Source organism: Neolamprologus brichardi, chromosome 17 (genome assembly GCF_056152115.1).
Source record: "Neolamprologus brichardi isolate AB-2024 chromosome 17, ASM5615211v1, whole genome shotgun sequence".
Lineage (NCBI taxonomy): Eukaryota > Metazoa > Chordata > Actinopteri > Cichliformes > Cichlidae > Neolamprologus > Neolamprologus brichardi.
Window position 1 is genome coordinate 21,075,788 of NC_142120.1, and position 18,670 is coordinate 21,094,457.

The 18,670-nt window shown below is 38.8% G+C and overlaps 1 protein-coding gene across 2 annotated transcripts in view; it reads left to right on the forward strand.

The window, feature by feature from the left end:
* LOC102788275 (thyrotropin-releasing hormone-degrading ectoenzyme-like) overlaps positions 1–18,670 on the forward strand; it is a 267,187-nt gene that overhangs the window by 127,493 nt on the left and 121,024 nt on the right. For both annotated transcript variants that reach the window (XM_006781006.2, XM_087830568.1), the window contains exon 5: positions 11,876–12,030. In XM_006781006.2, coding sequence (XP_006781069.2) covers positions 11,876–12,030 — 155 coding nt within the window. The remainder of the gene's footprint in view (positions 1–11,875; positions 12,031–18,670) is intronic.

Here is an 18,670-nt window from a genome sequence, read left to right on the forward strand (position 1 = left end):
GTGATTGTGACCTACACTCATTTTCACACCTTGGGTTATGTGATTAGGTAGAGGATCAATAGTGAGGCCACGACCCTCATAGGGACACTCCCAAAAGGGCTTAAAAGAAATCTGGGACTCTTCACGGGTGAGAAGTGAGATGTCTTCAAGAAACTTAAAGAAGTCCAGACGCTTTTCTTTCCAAGCTCCTTAGACTACAATGACCTGTGTTACGGATTCAAATATTGAGGATGGATACAGGAGGAAAACCAAAATAACAACACTGGTCCGGCCAGGTCAAGTCAAACGATGATTTAATGAACACACGCGTGGGAGATGGACACCATACATCAGACAGCATCAGATCTCAATACAAACTCCACACACTCATTGTTTTATGAAAATCAGGGTATTAGAACGCCCCCTCATGCGTACAGATAATACAATACAGTCAATATTGACAACTTTAGACACATCAAGAAAAACATTCTCTTCGTCTCGAGGACAGACACTGGCTCCAGCGCCTCTCCTTGGAGCCAACTGTCCCCTACGGAGACACAACATTACAGCTGCAAGGTTTTCCAAATGATCAAGTTGACCTGTATATAATACGCTGAGTCAGGGATACAATATTAAATGAGGATTGGTTTAATGAATTACCATTACTTAAAAACTTAATAAAAGATATAACTGAATAAGAAATCACAAAGAATCACATAATATCAGTGTTATGTAAGCGCGTGCAACCTCCTGGGCCCAAAGTCATCCCACACCATGGATCAGCCAGTCATAACGCTGACTGAAGTTTTTGACCTTTATTAACTCGGGCACAACTCTATAATAAGCAACAAACTGCCATATGTGTAAGGTGATCATGTTTACACCTGCAAGGAGATCATATAATTATTCTGACACCTGTAAATAAAAGATTAACACCAGGTTATAACAATCACTGTAATACAAAGGTTAAATGTAATGTCAATAGCTTCAATCAATGTTTAATGCAATGCTTATTAAATGATTCTGATATAATGATGATGATTCTGCTAAAAATGAAGTAAAACACCCCTTTTCACCCGACACCTGGATAACTAAGAACCTTTACAGACAAAGCCCATGTATTTAACTCCGAGTCACAGGGGGGAGTCAAACTGTTGGGGTGGCACAAAAGTGTCAGTAGTTTTCATTGTTGGTCAATAAATGCCAAAAATCTTTGGAGTAAAACTGTCAGCAGATAAAGATGATAAAGATGTAGGACTGCAGCCTTTGATTGTGGTTTATTTCACTGCCAACCAACCCAGACACAGAGTGGAGCATACCCACATCACAAGTTTTACTTTTAGAGTTTTCTCTGGGCACCACAAACCGAACCGTGATGTTAAAGATTGTGGTCTCGGCTAAATATTTAAAAGGTCTTCTCTGACTTCAGGCAATAAAATTTCCACTATCTGACTGTCTTTATTCCCTAAATGTTTTAGTACCCTAAGCCTAACATCTTCCCCCAGGCTCACATGTCGCTTCCTGGACTCCGATTTATTTTTAGTAATTTTTAGAAAACAGCGTTTCAGCCCCCACACTGTCAATTATTTTCTTATACAAGGACCCCTCTTTATTTGCTGTTTTCCACACTCCTTGTGGAAAGACAATTTAAGGAGGAAAATATAATTTTTAGAAGCTGTGCTTATATCTGATGGCAGGCCTGAACATGGATAGTGTTTGGGTCCTGTGTTTCCTAATGCAGCCAGTTATAGCCAAATTGCCTTTGCCTCAGACTTGTCAAACACAGCAGGAAACTGCTGCTTGGAATCTTGAAATCTTGATTGTTAACCCTCTTGAGGAACCTTGGAAGAGAATGGAAAAAAATGGTGGGTTATTGTTGGAAAATAGCTTTTGCATCCATCAGAACAGCAACACACTTCATCACTAATTTGATCCCCTGGAAAACCCACAGGGTCTCACATAAAGATCCAGCTTATGCCTTTAAGTGTTTACACCAGAAGTGTGTCAAAAGTGCCAGCGCTTGGAAAGAACATGGGAGTATTAACATGCGACACTCGGTCCACAGAACGACAGCAGGTGTGTGCCTCAGCTCAGCACATAACCTCGAAAATGTAAGAATAAGTAGAAAAAAAGGTGGCGCAAAGCAATTAATGCCTGTAGAGTTTCACATTTTATAAAAATGCCACTGTGGATGCATGTGGGCTATAGGCCTTCATCAGCATTAACAGTAAGTCACTAACGTACTGGTGAGATAATGACTTATTTCAATACAAATTGACAGCAGACCCAACTCTGACGGGCTGAAAAATCTCAGGAGAAGGTAAAGGAACAGAAAAGTTGAAAGATGAAATTTGCATGTGCCCATGGAGAAGGATCTTCTGCTGTTTAACATTTAGTTGACTCAGTTTTTGGTTCATTGTTGGCCATTGATATTTTGCTTATTAACTCAATTTTTCTGCTGCTAACGGGTTCTCAGGATAGTTGTTGTGTTTGTATTTGGCTGCATATGGTTCTTGGCTATTTCTAATGTTTTTAATTATTTTATATTTAAGAGAAAATGTAATGCATGAGATTTTTGCGCCTCTGTTTTGGCTGTGTGTATACGTTCATACTTTCTTCTCATTTCCTTGTGGGTTTTTTTTTTTACACTAATTTAATTGCATAAAATTTAGTTTTGTTACAAACTGCTGGAAAAAGTGCTCCATATATTCTTTGTATATTACATACTGTAAAACCCTGATGACATCATAATGGTTTATTTCTCTGACTTGAGGAACCCCTTTATCTTGAACTTCCATCTGAAGCTGGTATTAAAGTTGCACTTTAAGGTGAGTTGTTTGGTACCGGGCCGCGAGAGTTGAGGCTCAGGTGTGAAATGTATGGTTTTCAGGGTTTTTATCAGTTTTCAGCGTTATTTTGTTATTGTTTTTATCGTTTACTCGGTTTTCCTGGGTCTTTTCACGTGTGTTATGAATAAATCTTCTTTTTCTCGGTACCGGTACTAGTTTTATTTTGTTGTATTTATCCGCGACACCTTAAAGGCCGGTCCGTGAAAATATTGTCGGGCATAAACCGGTCCGTGGCGCCAAAAAGGTTGGGGACCTCTGTGCTATGGTTTATTTGTCATGCATCGCTGATAAAAATGAGCTGAATAATAAAAAGGGAGGCTGCAGCCACAGGGAGAATCCAGGTGAAGCACTGGAGTAAGCAATGCATGCAGAGTGATGCAGGGTGTGAAGGAATGTAATTTAGGTTATAGTTAATGTGTGTGTGTGTTTGTGTGTGAGGGTGAGCAGGAGACAGTTGTTTGGGACACGGGAACCTCATAAAGGTTCACTCTGTGGTAAAATGAATTAATTCCTTCTATTTGAATTCAAATGTCTATTGAGCATCGTGTCTCATTTGCATCTTCTACTTTAAACCAAATGGCCTCATTTGCATTTCCCCCCTTTAGTCAAACCAATCACATTTCCATTTTCCTCCACCAGCCAACCAGTTCTGCTGTCTGAGCCTCAGTCATGTGGATAATGAGCTGTCAGCCAATCACATTCAGCCTTGGAAAACTGGCTCGAGCATTGGGATTGGGTGCTGGCTGTGGAAATTTTGTTTCCATGGTAACATGTATATTTCATAGCGCTTTCCATTAGCTGGCAGTTGTAGCCCACCTTCTATGCTCCGCCTCCTCCTAGTTGTTTTTGGCTGACCACAGCAACTGTACCAGTTTGAAACTGCTTTTAACCAAACAGACGACTGTAAGCTCATGTAAGCACACTCATCATCACTGATGCACTTGATTTCAGCAGTATGTCATTATGTTTTCTCTAGGACAAATAAAGCTCAATTTTGGGGCACTGACTGGTATACGCTCACCAGACACTTTATTAGGTACACCTTACTAGTACCAGGTTAAATATCATTTTGCCTTCAGAGATGCATTGATTATTCATGAAGCAGATTCAGGAGCTGGAAACTTTCCTCAGAGAATTCGGTCCATGGTGACATGATAGCATCACACAGTTGCTGAAGATGTGTCGGCTTCACATCCATTATATAAAACTTCCGTTCCACCACATCCCAAAGCTGCTCTCTTAGATTGAGATCTGGTGACTGTGAAGGCCATTTGAGTACAGTAAACTCATTGCTGTGAGCTTTGTGACATTTGTGGTGCATTATCCTGCTGGAAGCAGCCGTAAGAAGGTGAGGTCAGATTTCTGGGCAGAACTGGATATTTGCTCTTTTTCAAGCTGTTCCCTGTAAACCCTGCAGATGCTTGTCTGTCAAATCAAAGTAGATTACATAGTGGAGACCACTTTCTCTAATATGTAATTAACTTGACTTCCTGTCTTGCTTCCATTCCAGCAAATGGATGAGCCTGATAGAAGCAGATAAAGATAGAGATATTATCCACTTTTTACACATTCTTCAGTTTTTTTCTCTGAGAAATAGAGAAAATAGTTTGGGTAGAAAAAAAAAGTCATGCTGCCATGCTGATCAATGTGAGTTTAGGTAGTTTACTTACTTGTAGCAGTCTCTGACCTACAAACTGTTTCTAAAAACTGCTACACAAGCTGATCAGTCAGACATTGACCGAGACAGTCTCTGCTGTCACTGTGACAGCTTCAGGCTGGATGATGGATCAGGTGTGAACACTATGAGCAGTCTGACACTGAAAATATAATGTGATGTTTTATATCTGGACAAGGCTACCGGGGCTTTTCACACCAAACCTTTGTGTTTTTTTCTACAAAAACTTCATTCAAGCTGCTTGGTAGGAAAACTCTTTGATCATTTTGTTCAGTTTAGAATCGTTGACATAGCTGCTGCTCGCATTATTGGCAATATAATAATATTTTTATTCCTGATTTATTTTCCTGATGCTGAGAACTTCTCTTTGATGGAGTTTAGGCATGTAAACCTCATGACACTTCCAGTTTCTCCTATTAATATCTTGGTGTCAGAAAGACATCATCAATGTAAAAAAAAATCCACACCTCTAACTTTAAACCAAAGCAGGTGTTTTTGATGGGTGCAACTGATTTGCAATATAGGGTTGTTTAAAGCTTTATATATATAGCATGGGTGAGCAAGCTCCAACAACAATTCTCTCTTACTCTCTTAATTTTATTAGTGTGACGAAGCGATAATTAGAACAGATGAAGAACATCTGCATGTAAACTTGCTCACTGTCCTCACCAGCCATTGGTGTGAGAAAGCAGCAGAGATCTTCTTTCTTCTGTTGGAAAATTGGGACAAAACCACAGAGTGCAGTGTGAGAGTAAATTTTCTATGTGTAGCAGCTGATTTTGGTGGCTGTAGCTCAGGTGGTAGAGCAGGTCATCTACTGATCGGAAGGTTGGTGGTTCGATTCCTGGCTTCCCCTAGTCTGCATGCCAAATATCCTTGGGCAAGATACTAACCCCAAGTTGCTCTCCGATGCATCCATCGGAGTATGAATGTGTGTGAATGTTATCTAGAAAGCACTTAGAAAGATGTGCTTGTGCGAATGGGTGTGAATGGGTGAATGCAAGTTGTGTAAAGCGCTTTGAGTGCTCAGAAGAGTAGAAAAGCACTATATAAGAACCAGTCCATTTACCATTTACCATTTTAAGCCTTCAGGCAAAATCAAAAGCCCACTCTAATTGTCACGATTCTTATTTTAAGTTAGAGCAAGCCTGAAATGTTAGAAACTGCAGTTCCTCTAATGACCACTAAAGGCTAGTCCAACAATGATGCAGTCCCCATAGACTCCTGTATTAAAATTTGCAACAAATTAACATTTGCTCTATATAAACAGCCAATTTGACCTTCATAACAACTGTATCAAAGGTGAATTTTTCCCTATCCCCATATATACCCATTTATATTGCTTCAAGGCTTACAGTTGCATTACCTGCATTACTGCAGTGTTCTGAATGTGGCTACTTGATTGACAAGTGGGTGCTGACTTGGCTGCTTGCAGTTTGCTATGCTTTACATGAACTCAGATCATCATTGTGCCTCAATTTAGGTCCTCCCATTAGCACACGTTCACACAAAATACCATGCAGACTTTGTGTGTACTATACATAACACAATATACATTGCCTAAATTTTATGAGTAAGCATCTTGTGAATCCTGAGGTTGGGTTTGTGTGTCTTCTTCAAGCCATGCCATCCTTTTTACAGAAGAAGAGCGTTTTTCAGTCCATTGAAGGTGTTTCACACCTTCAGCTTGCTGAGCACCATCAAAGCGCCATCAAGGTATTTGGAGCATCCTTGATGCCATGTCCTTGCCCTTAATTGTACAGCCCATCCAAAAGGTTTTGCTCCAGCTTTGGTGAGTGAAAGTCTAGTGTCTAATATGAGCTAATAACTCTACCATCTCATCGAAAATGCAGGAACTTCTGGCTCAAAAGAAAAAAAAATATTGTTAATTATGTTGAGGCTGTAACGTTGAGACTTCAAAAACATACAGTTTCAGCTCCCTACCCATTACATAGTCAGTCTTGACATTTAGTCCATTAGGCTTCGATATAAAGTTACATAAGTGCCAGATCCACTCTGTTATTATTATCATTATTGGAGAAATACAACAATAAAGTTTTTTCCACATTAATTCACATCGTATCTCCTCATATTTCATGTGAGGATACACAGAGTTATATGGCACGCACGCTTCTAACCCTCAGGCTCCACAGACATTTAGCTACCTCAAAACAGTTGACACAGCAGGTCTTCATGACTGCCTTCCCGATGCCAGAAGATGCATGCTGGGTAAAAGAGGCTACCTGGCAGTCCAAGGAGTCGCATCGTAACATGTGTTCATACCTGATTAACTAGCAGGCTGAGCTGACTGACAGCAGCTGCAGAGTTCTGCTTTCACACTCAAACATCAAACTGACTGAGCTCAGCTCTCTGCTGTGATGCTGTTTGCATGAGTTAAAAACAAGACAGCTGACTGATTTCTTCTTCTGAAGGTTCATTTTGACTCGTGACAGTTTTTAGGCATATTGTTGTTTACCAAGTATTGTTAAAATCCCAGTGAAACTAGGCAGTACAGCCTGAAAATCACAAATTTTGATTTGGTAGATCAGTGACCTCCAACATGCCTCTAAAAACCCAAAGCAGATTATGATCTCCTATCCAACGATGCATTTACCAGTTCGTAGTTCATTACCAAACTACAAACCTTGTCTTCATTTTATTTTACAAATTTTTCTCAACCCCCTTTCCAAAACAGTAAAATATCTACAAATAAAAAAGTTTGGGAAGTACATTATAAAAATACTTGGAATGCTACATGGAATGGACTCAAAACAACACTCAGTGAGTCACTTTAGTTCTGATAGAAATGTCTTAACTACTGAACTGGATACCATGAAATTTCTAGATTTGTTTTTCCCCAACCTGAAATCTTCAGCAATGACTTCCCATTAGCCTCATGACTGTTCAAACAGAACAGTGGAGCCTCTTATTTGCTTTTGCAGGAGTGGCTGTTGTGAAGAAGTACACCACGAGTACTCAGAATAACCGAATCAGAAGCTAACATCATTCTTTTTTAATTCTTGGTTTTAAAAAAGGTGATTAAGCTTATAAAATATTTATATTTTGAAATGCATGGTTAAGAATTTTTTTTTAACTATGTGGAGAAATGTCTTTGTTTGTTGTACATGGTTGCAACATTTGGCCTCGTCGTGATCTCCAACCATTGTTTTCCCAGAGTGAGTGTAGGATAATACATAAAACAAAGATAAGGAGCACAGAAAATATGCAGATGTTAGGATTTACTTTAGAGGAAAAAAAAATCCTCAGATCAGTGTTTTAAAGGATTCATTTTAATGGAATTAACCGGCCATTTCTCCCACATAAATCTATCCATCAAAGAGAAAGCAGTACTTGCATTGTATCATCAAACAGCCTCCCGTTAAATCCTCTTTATTTTTCTGTTAACTTCTGTTATGCGTGTTTCCTCAAATATCTCTTAATTTTACACCCCGGGCTGATACCGAGCACTATCTACAGACAGCTTCCGTGTTTTGCAACACCCACGCAGCGTTAGTAACCCACTAAGAGTCGGTTTGTGAATGTGCCCAAGGCTATCCAAATATTATCATTGCTAATCTGTAGTCATACCTCAGCTCTCTGACATTTATAACCAGGTGCTTGTACTTGATTAGAAACATCCATGTACAGGTTGAAAACCCTTTGCTTATCTTTAGCATGAGCACTTCAAAACAACATCAGGGTGTTGGAGATTGCACTGAAGAGGTCATGGGAGACATTAAAGCATCCTCAGGAATGTTTGCACATGCCTCGGTAACACCTCTCTGAGAGCAGCAGCGATTAAATCAACATTGCATTTGGGCCACTCGGTAAAGAACCCTTTATAAAGTAATCCTTTAAGCTGTTTACAATATGTGCTGCAGATTGTAGAGTTTATCGAATATCACTAAGTCACTGCGGGTACCATAATATAAGATTACACTTAAACACCTGTAATCTGGCTTCACTTAAAGCAGTCCACCAACGTTGAGTTCCTTGTCCTTTGGGCTGTGATTACAGAGGAAGGCACTCAGACAGTCCACAACAAACCCAGCAGATAGATATCAGTGGGAACGTGTGGATGTGTGAGAGCTCCCAGCAGGAGTGTTTCTAGCTCTGAAACTGCTCTGACAACAGGTTTCACATGAGTGTGTGCAAACATTTGCCTCTGTGCATGTGCTGCTACCTCCGAGTGAGAGCACCAGCAATAACCCTCAGATCACGTGATGAGCGACAGCTGCCGAAGAGCACTGATGTCCTGTTTTGCTCAAGTGTTGTTGACAGTGTGACTTCTGTCCGTGTGATGGAACTACATCAAAAAGGTGCAAACTGAGGCAGAAGGTGCTCCCTGAAGCTTTTAATGCAGGGAAACATTGATTCAGCCTTTTATTTCATTAAAATATCTTTTATTGTTTTAATTAAATTAAAAAAAATCAAATCTGTCCTCAGAATCCCTGGGAATAGTTACATATTCTGTATATGAAAGATGGATGTAGATGCTGTGATGTTACTCATTGTATTCTGGATTCTGCATTTTGTAGCTTCAGAATTTGTGTTTTAGAAACTTTTTCTCTTTTGTTTTTTGAGACAGAAATGACCCTATGTGGATGAGAAGGAAAAGTCTTGGTGAACTGTAAATGTCAGAGTCCTCCTAGAAGCAGTTATCACCTGTTGGAAACTATCTTGAAACTCCCCTGGACATTTATTTGATCAGTTATTAACTTTCGTTTGAATACTCTGAGGTCTATCAATATTAGTAACGCACCATAGTACCATAGTAACATAGATACCTCAAAGCAGTACAAAAATTTAAACCAATACCCAGAAGTCAGATGTTAAGAGGTCCAGCTCAGTGACAGGTGCTTACTACAGGTGCTGATGAAAGCAACCATGATCATAATTATAAACCGGGTTGCATTAAAAAATATAAATTAAAAAAAGAAAGCACACACACAACTTGAATCAAGTGTTTTCTGCTCTACATTTGAACATTTTAACGTGGAAGTCTATGGAGATTGACTCTTTTGGAGGTGGCCTTTAGTGGGCATTCGAGTAACTGCAGTTTTTGACTGCTGCATACTCCGTCAGGAGGAGGGACAAGCAAGGCAACAGAAGGTCCACAAATAAATATAAGGAAAAAGTCTTAAGAACCATGAAAGAAGTAAGACTCTGTAAACGATGTGTCTTCATAATTTGTATTGGTTAGAAGATGATCAGTCAAACTATCTACCTGTCGCTGTTTGCTGATGTGATGAATATGGGATTTAATACTCATCATAGCTATATATTCTTGACACAGCATTAATTTAAAGTAAATATATAACTTGTCATGAACAGTGTTAGGTTCGTTTGACAGAGAAAACAAAGTAGAGCAAAAGGCTGTAACACAGAACAGACAGATGATGCATCTGTGTCACACGTCATGTTTAATCGACATCGCTTTCACAGCCCTGCAGTATGAATTCTTCATTTTGTTAGATGTTTGTTGCCTCCTCTAATCTCTCTTCTAATATCCTCCTCTTCTCCACTTAGAGTAGACAAAGTGAGGAATTTGTCTGCATTTACCTCCTTTTTCTTGTTTCTTTCTTCCCGCGATTACGATTGTGCTCTTCACCCTTATGAGTTTCACTTGTCTTCAGTTTACTTCTTTCTATGTTTTTACAGTCCTGTTTCTCTGTTTTTGCCAGATTGTTGCTTTTTGTTTGGACTGTTTTATTTTCATATTACAAATATGATCCTCGCCTTTTCTTCCACAGTACATGCCATTACAGTGGCTCTATTATACTTTTCCTTATTTTATCTAAAATACGGAAACACTGCAAAGACACACCAGACAGTTTTCACAAAACTGTGGGAAGTGAAAAATCATCATCAAAGGAGAAATAGAGACTGCTTGCCATCAAAGTAAATGTTGCATCTTACATTGAAATCAACACGTTTCCAAACACCATTTTCCATTCTGGTGGTTGTCTCAGAGTTTAGAAAAAAACTGGACATCTTTAGATTTGTGAAGATGTTTTGGGTCCTGTTCAAGAAGCTTCCTCGGTTCTACAGACAAAAAGTTGAAAATATTTAACCCCTAGTGGGGGTTATCCCCTTTGGAGGTGGTTTTGAAGGTTTTGGCTCACCATTGATCATATGGTACTATAATCAGTAGTGGCCCACAGTATGAAAAAAGCTATGGGTCATTACTATCACTGTGGGTTAAGAGTGAAACCAATATGAAATCTTGCCCTACCCACATGTGACCTAACCTGAGGTGACGTGTGACTCGGGGGAAGGGAAGGCATCTAGAGTCTGCATTGTGGCTGATAGTTTGTTCCATAAGACACCACTTCTGTTTAATGATGTTCTTCAAAATGGACAACTAACTAACTCACCAGTTTATGGAGAAATATAGACATTTCACTAGCAACCAACGGTTGCCAGGGAGTCATCCTAACCCGAACTGAGTATCTAGGCCTCTGAGACCGAAGCCTAAAATGTTAAAAGATCAACTTTTGTATTGTGACTTTAAGGTAGAAAATTTGCCTTAAAAAATTCAAGACCGGTCTCTATGAGTTACAAGCCACAAGGGTTAAAATGAGTACCCACTATCAACGCCAAAGAGGCAGCACGTTAGATGACACCCAGGTATTTGATTTTCTCAGGGTTCAGGAATGGCGGGTAAAGAATCGGATATGAATTGGTTTGGAGAGGCTTCAAAATGGAAGCAAGTCTTAGTTACAGTAGTGCCTTTTTTTTTTTACTTGTGTGTCTCAAAGAAATACTGTTTAATTCATGAAGAGAATACTTTTGGTAAATTTCATGTAATTCTTTGCTCATTTCTGCTCCTCTTTATGACTGAGGTATTATTTTGTTCTCAGAGGAAATAATAATGTCTCCTGTTGTCTGCAAGTGATCCTCTGACGAAGGTCGCTGCAGCTGAAATGCCAGAAGTTTGTGATTTTAAATTTAAATTAAGACCTGAACCCGTCACTCATTCACTGGAGAGAAATGCCTTTTCTGAAAAACAACCCAAGTTTCCCCACCCAAAGGACATTTCTCTACATTTACTCGTTTTTGTTACATCTCAGCTGATCTCTCTCTCGGACTGCTTCTCTCTCATACAGATATATGTAGAGTTATATCTTGAAAAATCCATATATCTATGTTGTGTGGATGAAAGGCTCCTTTGGCACATAGTTAAAATGACTCATGAGTTTAATTTTAACCCGAAATGGGAACCGCGCCGATGCCAGCAGTCATTCTGTCACAGCGATTGCCTCCTGTTATTTAAGTGGTGGAATCTCGCTGAGAGTTTATTAATGCAGGAAAACATTCAACATTTGTTGAAAAGCCGTAATGTGTTGTTGTTGTCGTGATTGGTTTACAGACTTGTTGGCTGTGCCCAAACACCCCTACGCCGCCATGGAGAACTGGGGCCTGAGCGTCTTCGTGGAGCAGAAGATCCTGTTGGACGCAGACGTGTCATCCTCATCCTATCAGATGGAACTCACCATGGTGGTAGTCCACGAGATTTGTCACCAGGTAGGCGACATACCTGATGGCTCAGACATTATACTACCATTCATACTGCGAGGGATTGTGAATATACTATAGAATATATACTATAATGTCATTTAAGAAAGGTATTATTCAGACTGTAAAATTTCATATGATTGGAGATCATTGATTGTAACTGATTTCTTAACACAGTGTTCATAAATACTTACTAACTAGGATTGTGAGTATTGGTTACACAATATAATCTTTTGCACAAAATAATCTTTTCAGAAATGTTTACTCTGTCTGGATACATTTTTGTACAAATGGTGCAGAAACAATACATCTGTAAGCCCCATAAATCACATTTTCTACAACTTTATTAAAGTTGAATGAATGCAATAAAAAATCATTTGTATACTTGCAATTGAAATATGGAGGGATTCACGCTGGCTGACAGAGCCAAGTTAAGGACATGCCCACTCAAATTAAAGATGTTTCATACTCAATATGTGGGCTTCACACTTTTTGCCGAAGATGTAATTAATGCAACCTCATGTGAAAATGGAGCACAAGCACACAAAATGATGGGTTTGATGTAAAAAAAAAACTAAACAAAAAATCCCCCAAAACCAAAAAGAAAACAGCAGGTGGTGACAATTTTGTTATAAACTGAGATCATTCATTCCTTGAACTGTTGGCAGACACAGAACAGAATTTTATTTCATTTAAATGCATCCACTGTGAGCTTAGTCACATGTCTGCTCATTAGTGTCTCATTCTGCTATAATGTGGTATTTTGTCGCATATGCCATAGATTCAGGCTGACAGAAGCTGGCTATGCTGGATTGCTTGTCTTAGTGAAATAAAATTAAACCACTAGACTCAAACTGGTGGCTCAGGTTAACCTGTTAGCACAGAATAATGTAAATCTGATGTGCAAAAGACACTCACAGCTGTTGGAAGTTAAAATGAGTGCAGACTGGTCAGTAATTAGTAGGTTACTTCTGGAAAAACAACATTAAATGTCACCACACCTGTTGAGGACCAGGTGTGTCTGATATGCAAAAAAGGACACAAATAACACAGAAATACTAATAAAACAAATGATTTGAGTATATCTAAGAATTGTCACCAGCTGCTTTTCATTTATTATGGTATGGATTATATGTATTGTGCAAATAATTCTTAAAACTTTGTTCTTCATTAGACTTGGTTTGTGTTGCTTTGTTGCTTATGAGGATTGCAACCATATATCTCAATTAAGTACACAACACTGTAGGTGGACTGATGGTGAAGAGATGAGAAGAAAATAGGATTTTTTTTTTCTCTTCCCATCTGTTGAGGGAGCTTGTCAATGTTCTTACATGAAAAGCCTCATGCAGGGAACAATATCAGATAAGACATTAAGTCAGAATGACATGACATCAGCATGAAACAAAGAGTTGGGGTGAAGGTAGGTTGCAAAGTGGCTTACAGATAATTAGACTCAGGAATTATATAGAGATCTTGCTTAAACTGGCTGTTTTCCTTCCACAGACACGGCTTTAAAGATTAATACACAATACACAATTTTCAGTAGGTTTGAGGTCTGTGCTTTGGGAATACGAGTTCCAGAAACTGTTTGCCTGTTTTATCCATTCCAAAACCAGTTTTCATATGTGTTTCTAATCATTGTCCTGCTGGACACAGAACTGTGTATAACTTTCAATCATCTAGCTACTGATATGAAATGAAGGTGAAGAATTTGGAGCTAGTTCTCCTTAATTATTTCAATCATTTTGTGTAATGTACTGCACTGGTACACAGCAAATCCAGCATGTCCAAATTAACACTGTCCGATTTGATTTCAACACTATTAAAGTGTCTATATGGGTCCACACCAGAGAGTGTTAATTTAACTCTTTTTGGAGAGTTGGTACGTTAACTCTGATTTAGTGTTAAACACCAAATCTGTCTGGAGTTGATAATTTAACACTTGGTGTTAAGAGTTTATATATTAACTCTCAAAGAGTATTTTAGTTTAACTACGTAAGAGTTATCTTCTAATTAATTCTAAAAAGCGGGAATTTTACTGTTCTGAACTTTATTATTTCTTACTTATTTCTTTTGGAAATAAACATTTACTAAAAAGACGCAATGGTTTTTGAAAAACATTTATTCTGAACTGTGCACCACAATTTCAAAACATTTTCTGAAAGATGTAACAGTGTTCATGTTCTCACTTTCATTAGAATTTTGTTTATCAAAAGGTCTGACATAGGTGAGCTGGTAAATGCAAATAACAGCATTCTCATCACTTATTTCTTCAATACAATATGCATGTCCTTCATTCATCACTTTGTGGAAGTTCAACGCACTTCTGCTCTCCCCCTTAATCCATCTTCACAAGCATATCCTATGTGGAGATTGAATAAAAATTAGTTGACAATAATTAATGGCACAAATAATCGTACACAGCAAATCCAGCATGTCCAAATTAACACTGTCAGATTTGATTGCAACACTTTTAAAGTGTCTATATGGGTCCACACCAGAGAGTGTTAATTTAACTCTTTTTGGAGAGTTGGTACGTTAACTCTGATTTAGTGTTACACACCAAATCTGTCTGGAGTTGATAATTTAACACTTACTAATGCTAACTAGGTGTTAAGAGTTTATATATTAACTCTCAAAGAGTATTTTAGTTTAACTACGTAAGAGTTATCTTCTAATTAATTCTAAAAAGCGGGAATTTTACTGTTCTGAACTTCTAGAAATTTCTCTTGGAAATAAACATTTACTAAAAAGACGCAATGGTTTTTGAAAAACATTTATTCTGAACTGTGCATCACAATTTCAAAACATTTTCTGAAAGATGTAACAATGTACATGTTCTCACTTTCATTAGAATTTTGTTTATCAAAAGGTCTGACATAGGTGAGCTGGTAAATGCAAATAACAGCATTCTCATCACTTATTTCTTCAATACAATATGCATGTCCTTCATTCATCACTTTGTGGAACTGCAACGCACTTCTGCTCTCCCCCTTAATCCATCTTCACAAGCATATCCTATGTGGAGATTGAACAAAAATTAGTTGACAATAATTAATGGCACAATCAATTGCAACACAGTAAAAAAAAAAAAAGAATCCTTTTTGAGCCATTACTTGTGTAAAGTATTTTCCCAAAAGACAAGGACACAGGCAACAGGTAATACTGAACTAAATGTAAAACCTCAACCTTTTTCATTTTTACCTAAACCGTGTGCACAAAACTCTGGAGGGATCTAAATGCTAACGTAGAACCCAGTCAGGACGTCTGCTACTGCTGTCTGCTCGTTTTTTTTTTTGTTTTTTTTTTTTACGGGAGATCGTTTTCAGGCTTCAAGTAGCACCATTATACCAACATTTCACATTCTAGACATTGTTTTAGGTGTATTTGACCAAAGGTTTGACTGAAAATTCACATGCAATCTTTTTTTCAAGGCTGTGGTATTTGCCCGCAAACAATACCTTTCAGCTAGCTAAAACAGAATATTATGCTATCAGCGAGAAACATGGCTAATGCCTTTCACACAGCTTTGTCTCAACTCCAACGAGCCACAGAAGTAAAAGATAATAATAATAATTGGAACAATCTTTGAAAAAATGACTTACCAAGCAAGGCAAACAACTCAAATATGTAGAGCAAAATGTTCTGAAACGGCTTCACTTCAGCTTCGATTGGAGCCGTGCTGGGGGCGGAGTCTGTGAATTTACTCTATTGGTGTCATAACCCCTCTAGGAGTTCAGAGTTAAGAGGTCAAGAGTTAATATTTCCATTGTAACACCTCCAGATTTGACATAGAAACACTCATTTTTAAACACTCGGTTTTAACTACTATCATTTTACACCTCAGAGTTAAAAGAATGTGCCTCTACTTAGAGCAAAATTAACTCTACATTTGCAAGAAGACTACTAACACCAAAACATTTAACACTTTTGAATTTGATGTGTAGCAAAACAGCCCTGAGTATGACGCTACCACCACCATGCTTGCCAGTTGGTACAGTGTTCACAGGTTTAAAAGCCTCACCTTTACTCCTCCAAACATAACTTGAAACTGTAGCCATTTGGCTTGTCTAAGTAGGCACTCTAGTTGAGCCTGAAAAGGTGAACTTTGAAGCAGGGGCTTCTTTCTTGATCAGCAAGAAATGTTTGGATTATGCTTTAATTTTAAAAATGTATCTAATTTGGTCATCAAAACTAATATTTTGTTTGTATTTTGTAAAATTTGTTTATTAATAAATGAAAGTGTATTTAGAAAATTAGATTTTTGTGTATTTTGGACATTTTATGTCTTGTAGTCTGAAAAGAAGAACTAAAAGCTCTAAAAACTATATCAATCAATTTACTGAAAATGTGTTTAACATATAAATGCAATATTTCCCATCTTTTCGTTCGACTTCATGAACATCCAGCTGCATGTTAAAAATGTCTTGTGACTTGCAAAGGACTCTGCAGCCTTTGCAAAGGAAAACAGGCTGTTTGTGTATATCAGACTTGTCATAGTTTATGTGTCTGTGTATTTCTGAAAGCTGCTCAAAATTTAGCTTAGAGGTCTTGTACATTTCTCACCACTCATGCAGGCAGGGCGGCACACCAGCATGAGGGTTTAAATAATGTTCATAAGATAAAAATGTTCCTTCAGAGAAAGTGACCCACCTACAGAGGCTAAATTTGTTGATATGTTATCGTGCTGAGACTGAAGCAAACCCCTGTGGCTCAGCCCGAACCCATGAGCTGCTGCGATATCACTAGTGGTCTTTTATATTCAACTGCATCAGTCTGACATGAAAAGGGGAAATAAAATTAATAGTGAGCATTGACATGAAACACAAGGTAAAAATTAAAAAAAATATTTTCCTCTAACAAATGCAAATGGTCTGGTTATAAACACACCAAATGTGACAGAAGTCAAAATGACTTCAACGGCTACACCGATGAGCTCTGTGTTTGTGTGTGCATGTTACAAATTTCCCCAGGCAACAACAAAAGCAGAGAGGATGATCCTGTTTTTACAGTATGACATCAAATACGTGTCGAGCAGACAAACACGATGAAGCAGAAGGAAATTTAAAGGTTTTAGTCAGAAAAGAGAAAGAGGGAGGGAGTGTGACCAGGCGAACAAGCTTAAACAGCGAAGACAGACGTAGTATGAGATGGAGAGAGAGAGAAAAAAAGTAGAGCGTAGGAGACGGAGAAACAAAGAGGTGCAGAAGCAAAGTGATGGAGAGAAAGAATGGAAACGACATCCGTTAAAGAAGAATAAAGGATACGAAAAGATGAACAAAGACAGAAAGAGAACAGAGCTCTGTAAAAAATACCCAAAACATTCAGCCTTATTCTCATTTACCAGTGAGCTTTATACAGACCTACAACATTTGCTTTTTATACACTCAGCATCCAGGAAGTGTTCTTTTCAAAATCTCCAGTTTAAACTAGGTACATATTCAACATTTATATTAATCCTGGTAACCATATAAAGCTAGATGTAAACTTAAAGAATTAGCATTAGCAGACACTGATGAGATTTCACCTGTAAGATAATGACAGCAAAAACTAAAAATTAAGTACAGTGCAGTGTTGCAGAGTTTTATGCACACTGCAGAGGTGTTTCTTCAAAAGAGAAGAGTGAAAAAATATATGCAAGTGTTTTATGTTTTGTCTATCTATCCATCAATAATATGCTTATGTGATTCAGGGTGGCAGGGTGTGGGCGCCAGAGCTTATCCCAGCTGCATAAGGGCAAAAGGTAGTGTGCACCAGGTCACCAGTCTAGGTAGGCGCGGAGGGCTACGGGCTAAGCTAAAGCTAACACCACACCGGCTGCCTTTACCCAGTATCTTCCTCGCCAATGTCCGTTCTCTGGCAAACAAAATGGATGAGATACGGCTCTCCATCACTAACAACAGACGAATTATGGACTCAAATGTCATGTTTTTCACCGAAACATGGTTGAACAACAGCTGCCCGGACAATGCTATCGAGTTAGCAGGACGCCACACACACCGAGCCGACAGGCTAGCAGATGACTCCGGCAAGACCAGAGGTGGAGGTTTGTGCATTTATATTAACAATGCTTGGTGCATGAACTCCACTACTACTGAGAGTCACTGCTCACCTAATGCGGAGTTTTTAATGGTCAAATGCAGACCTTATTATCTCCCCAGAGAACTCACTTCGATCATACTCACTGCAGTGTATATACCCCCCGACGCTAATGCTAGGTTGGCCATGAAAGAACTTTCTGCAGCCATTAACAAACACCAGAATAAACACCCCGAGGCTGCTTTTATTGTTGCTGGCGACTTCAACCACACCAACTTAAAGACAGTCCTCCCCAGATTCCACCAACATGTCTCCTGCCACACCAGAGGAGACAAGACTTTAGACCATGTGTATTCCAACCTGGCTGGAGCCTACAAAGCAACACCCCTCCCCCACATTGGACAATCGGACCATCTCTCCCTGTTCCTCACACCTCGGTATTCACCACTCATCCAACGTGTGAAACCTGCTGTGAGGACAATTAAAGTGTGGCCAGAGGGGACAGACGCAGTGCTCCAGGACAGATTTAAAAACACAGACTGGAATATGTTCACCCACACAGACCTGGACCAGTACGCCTCATCTGTACTGGATTACATCTCCGAAACCA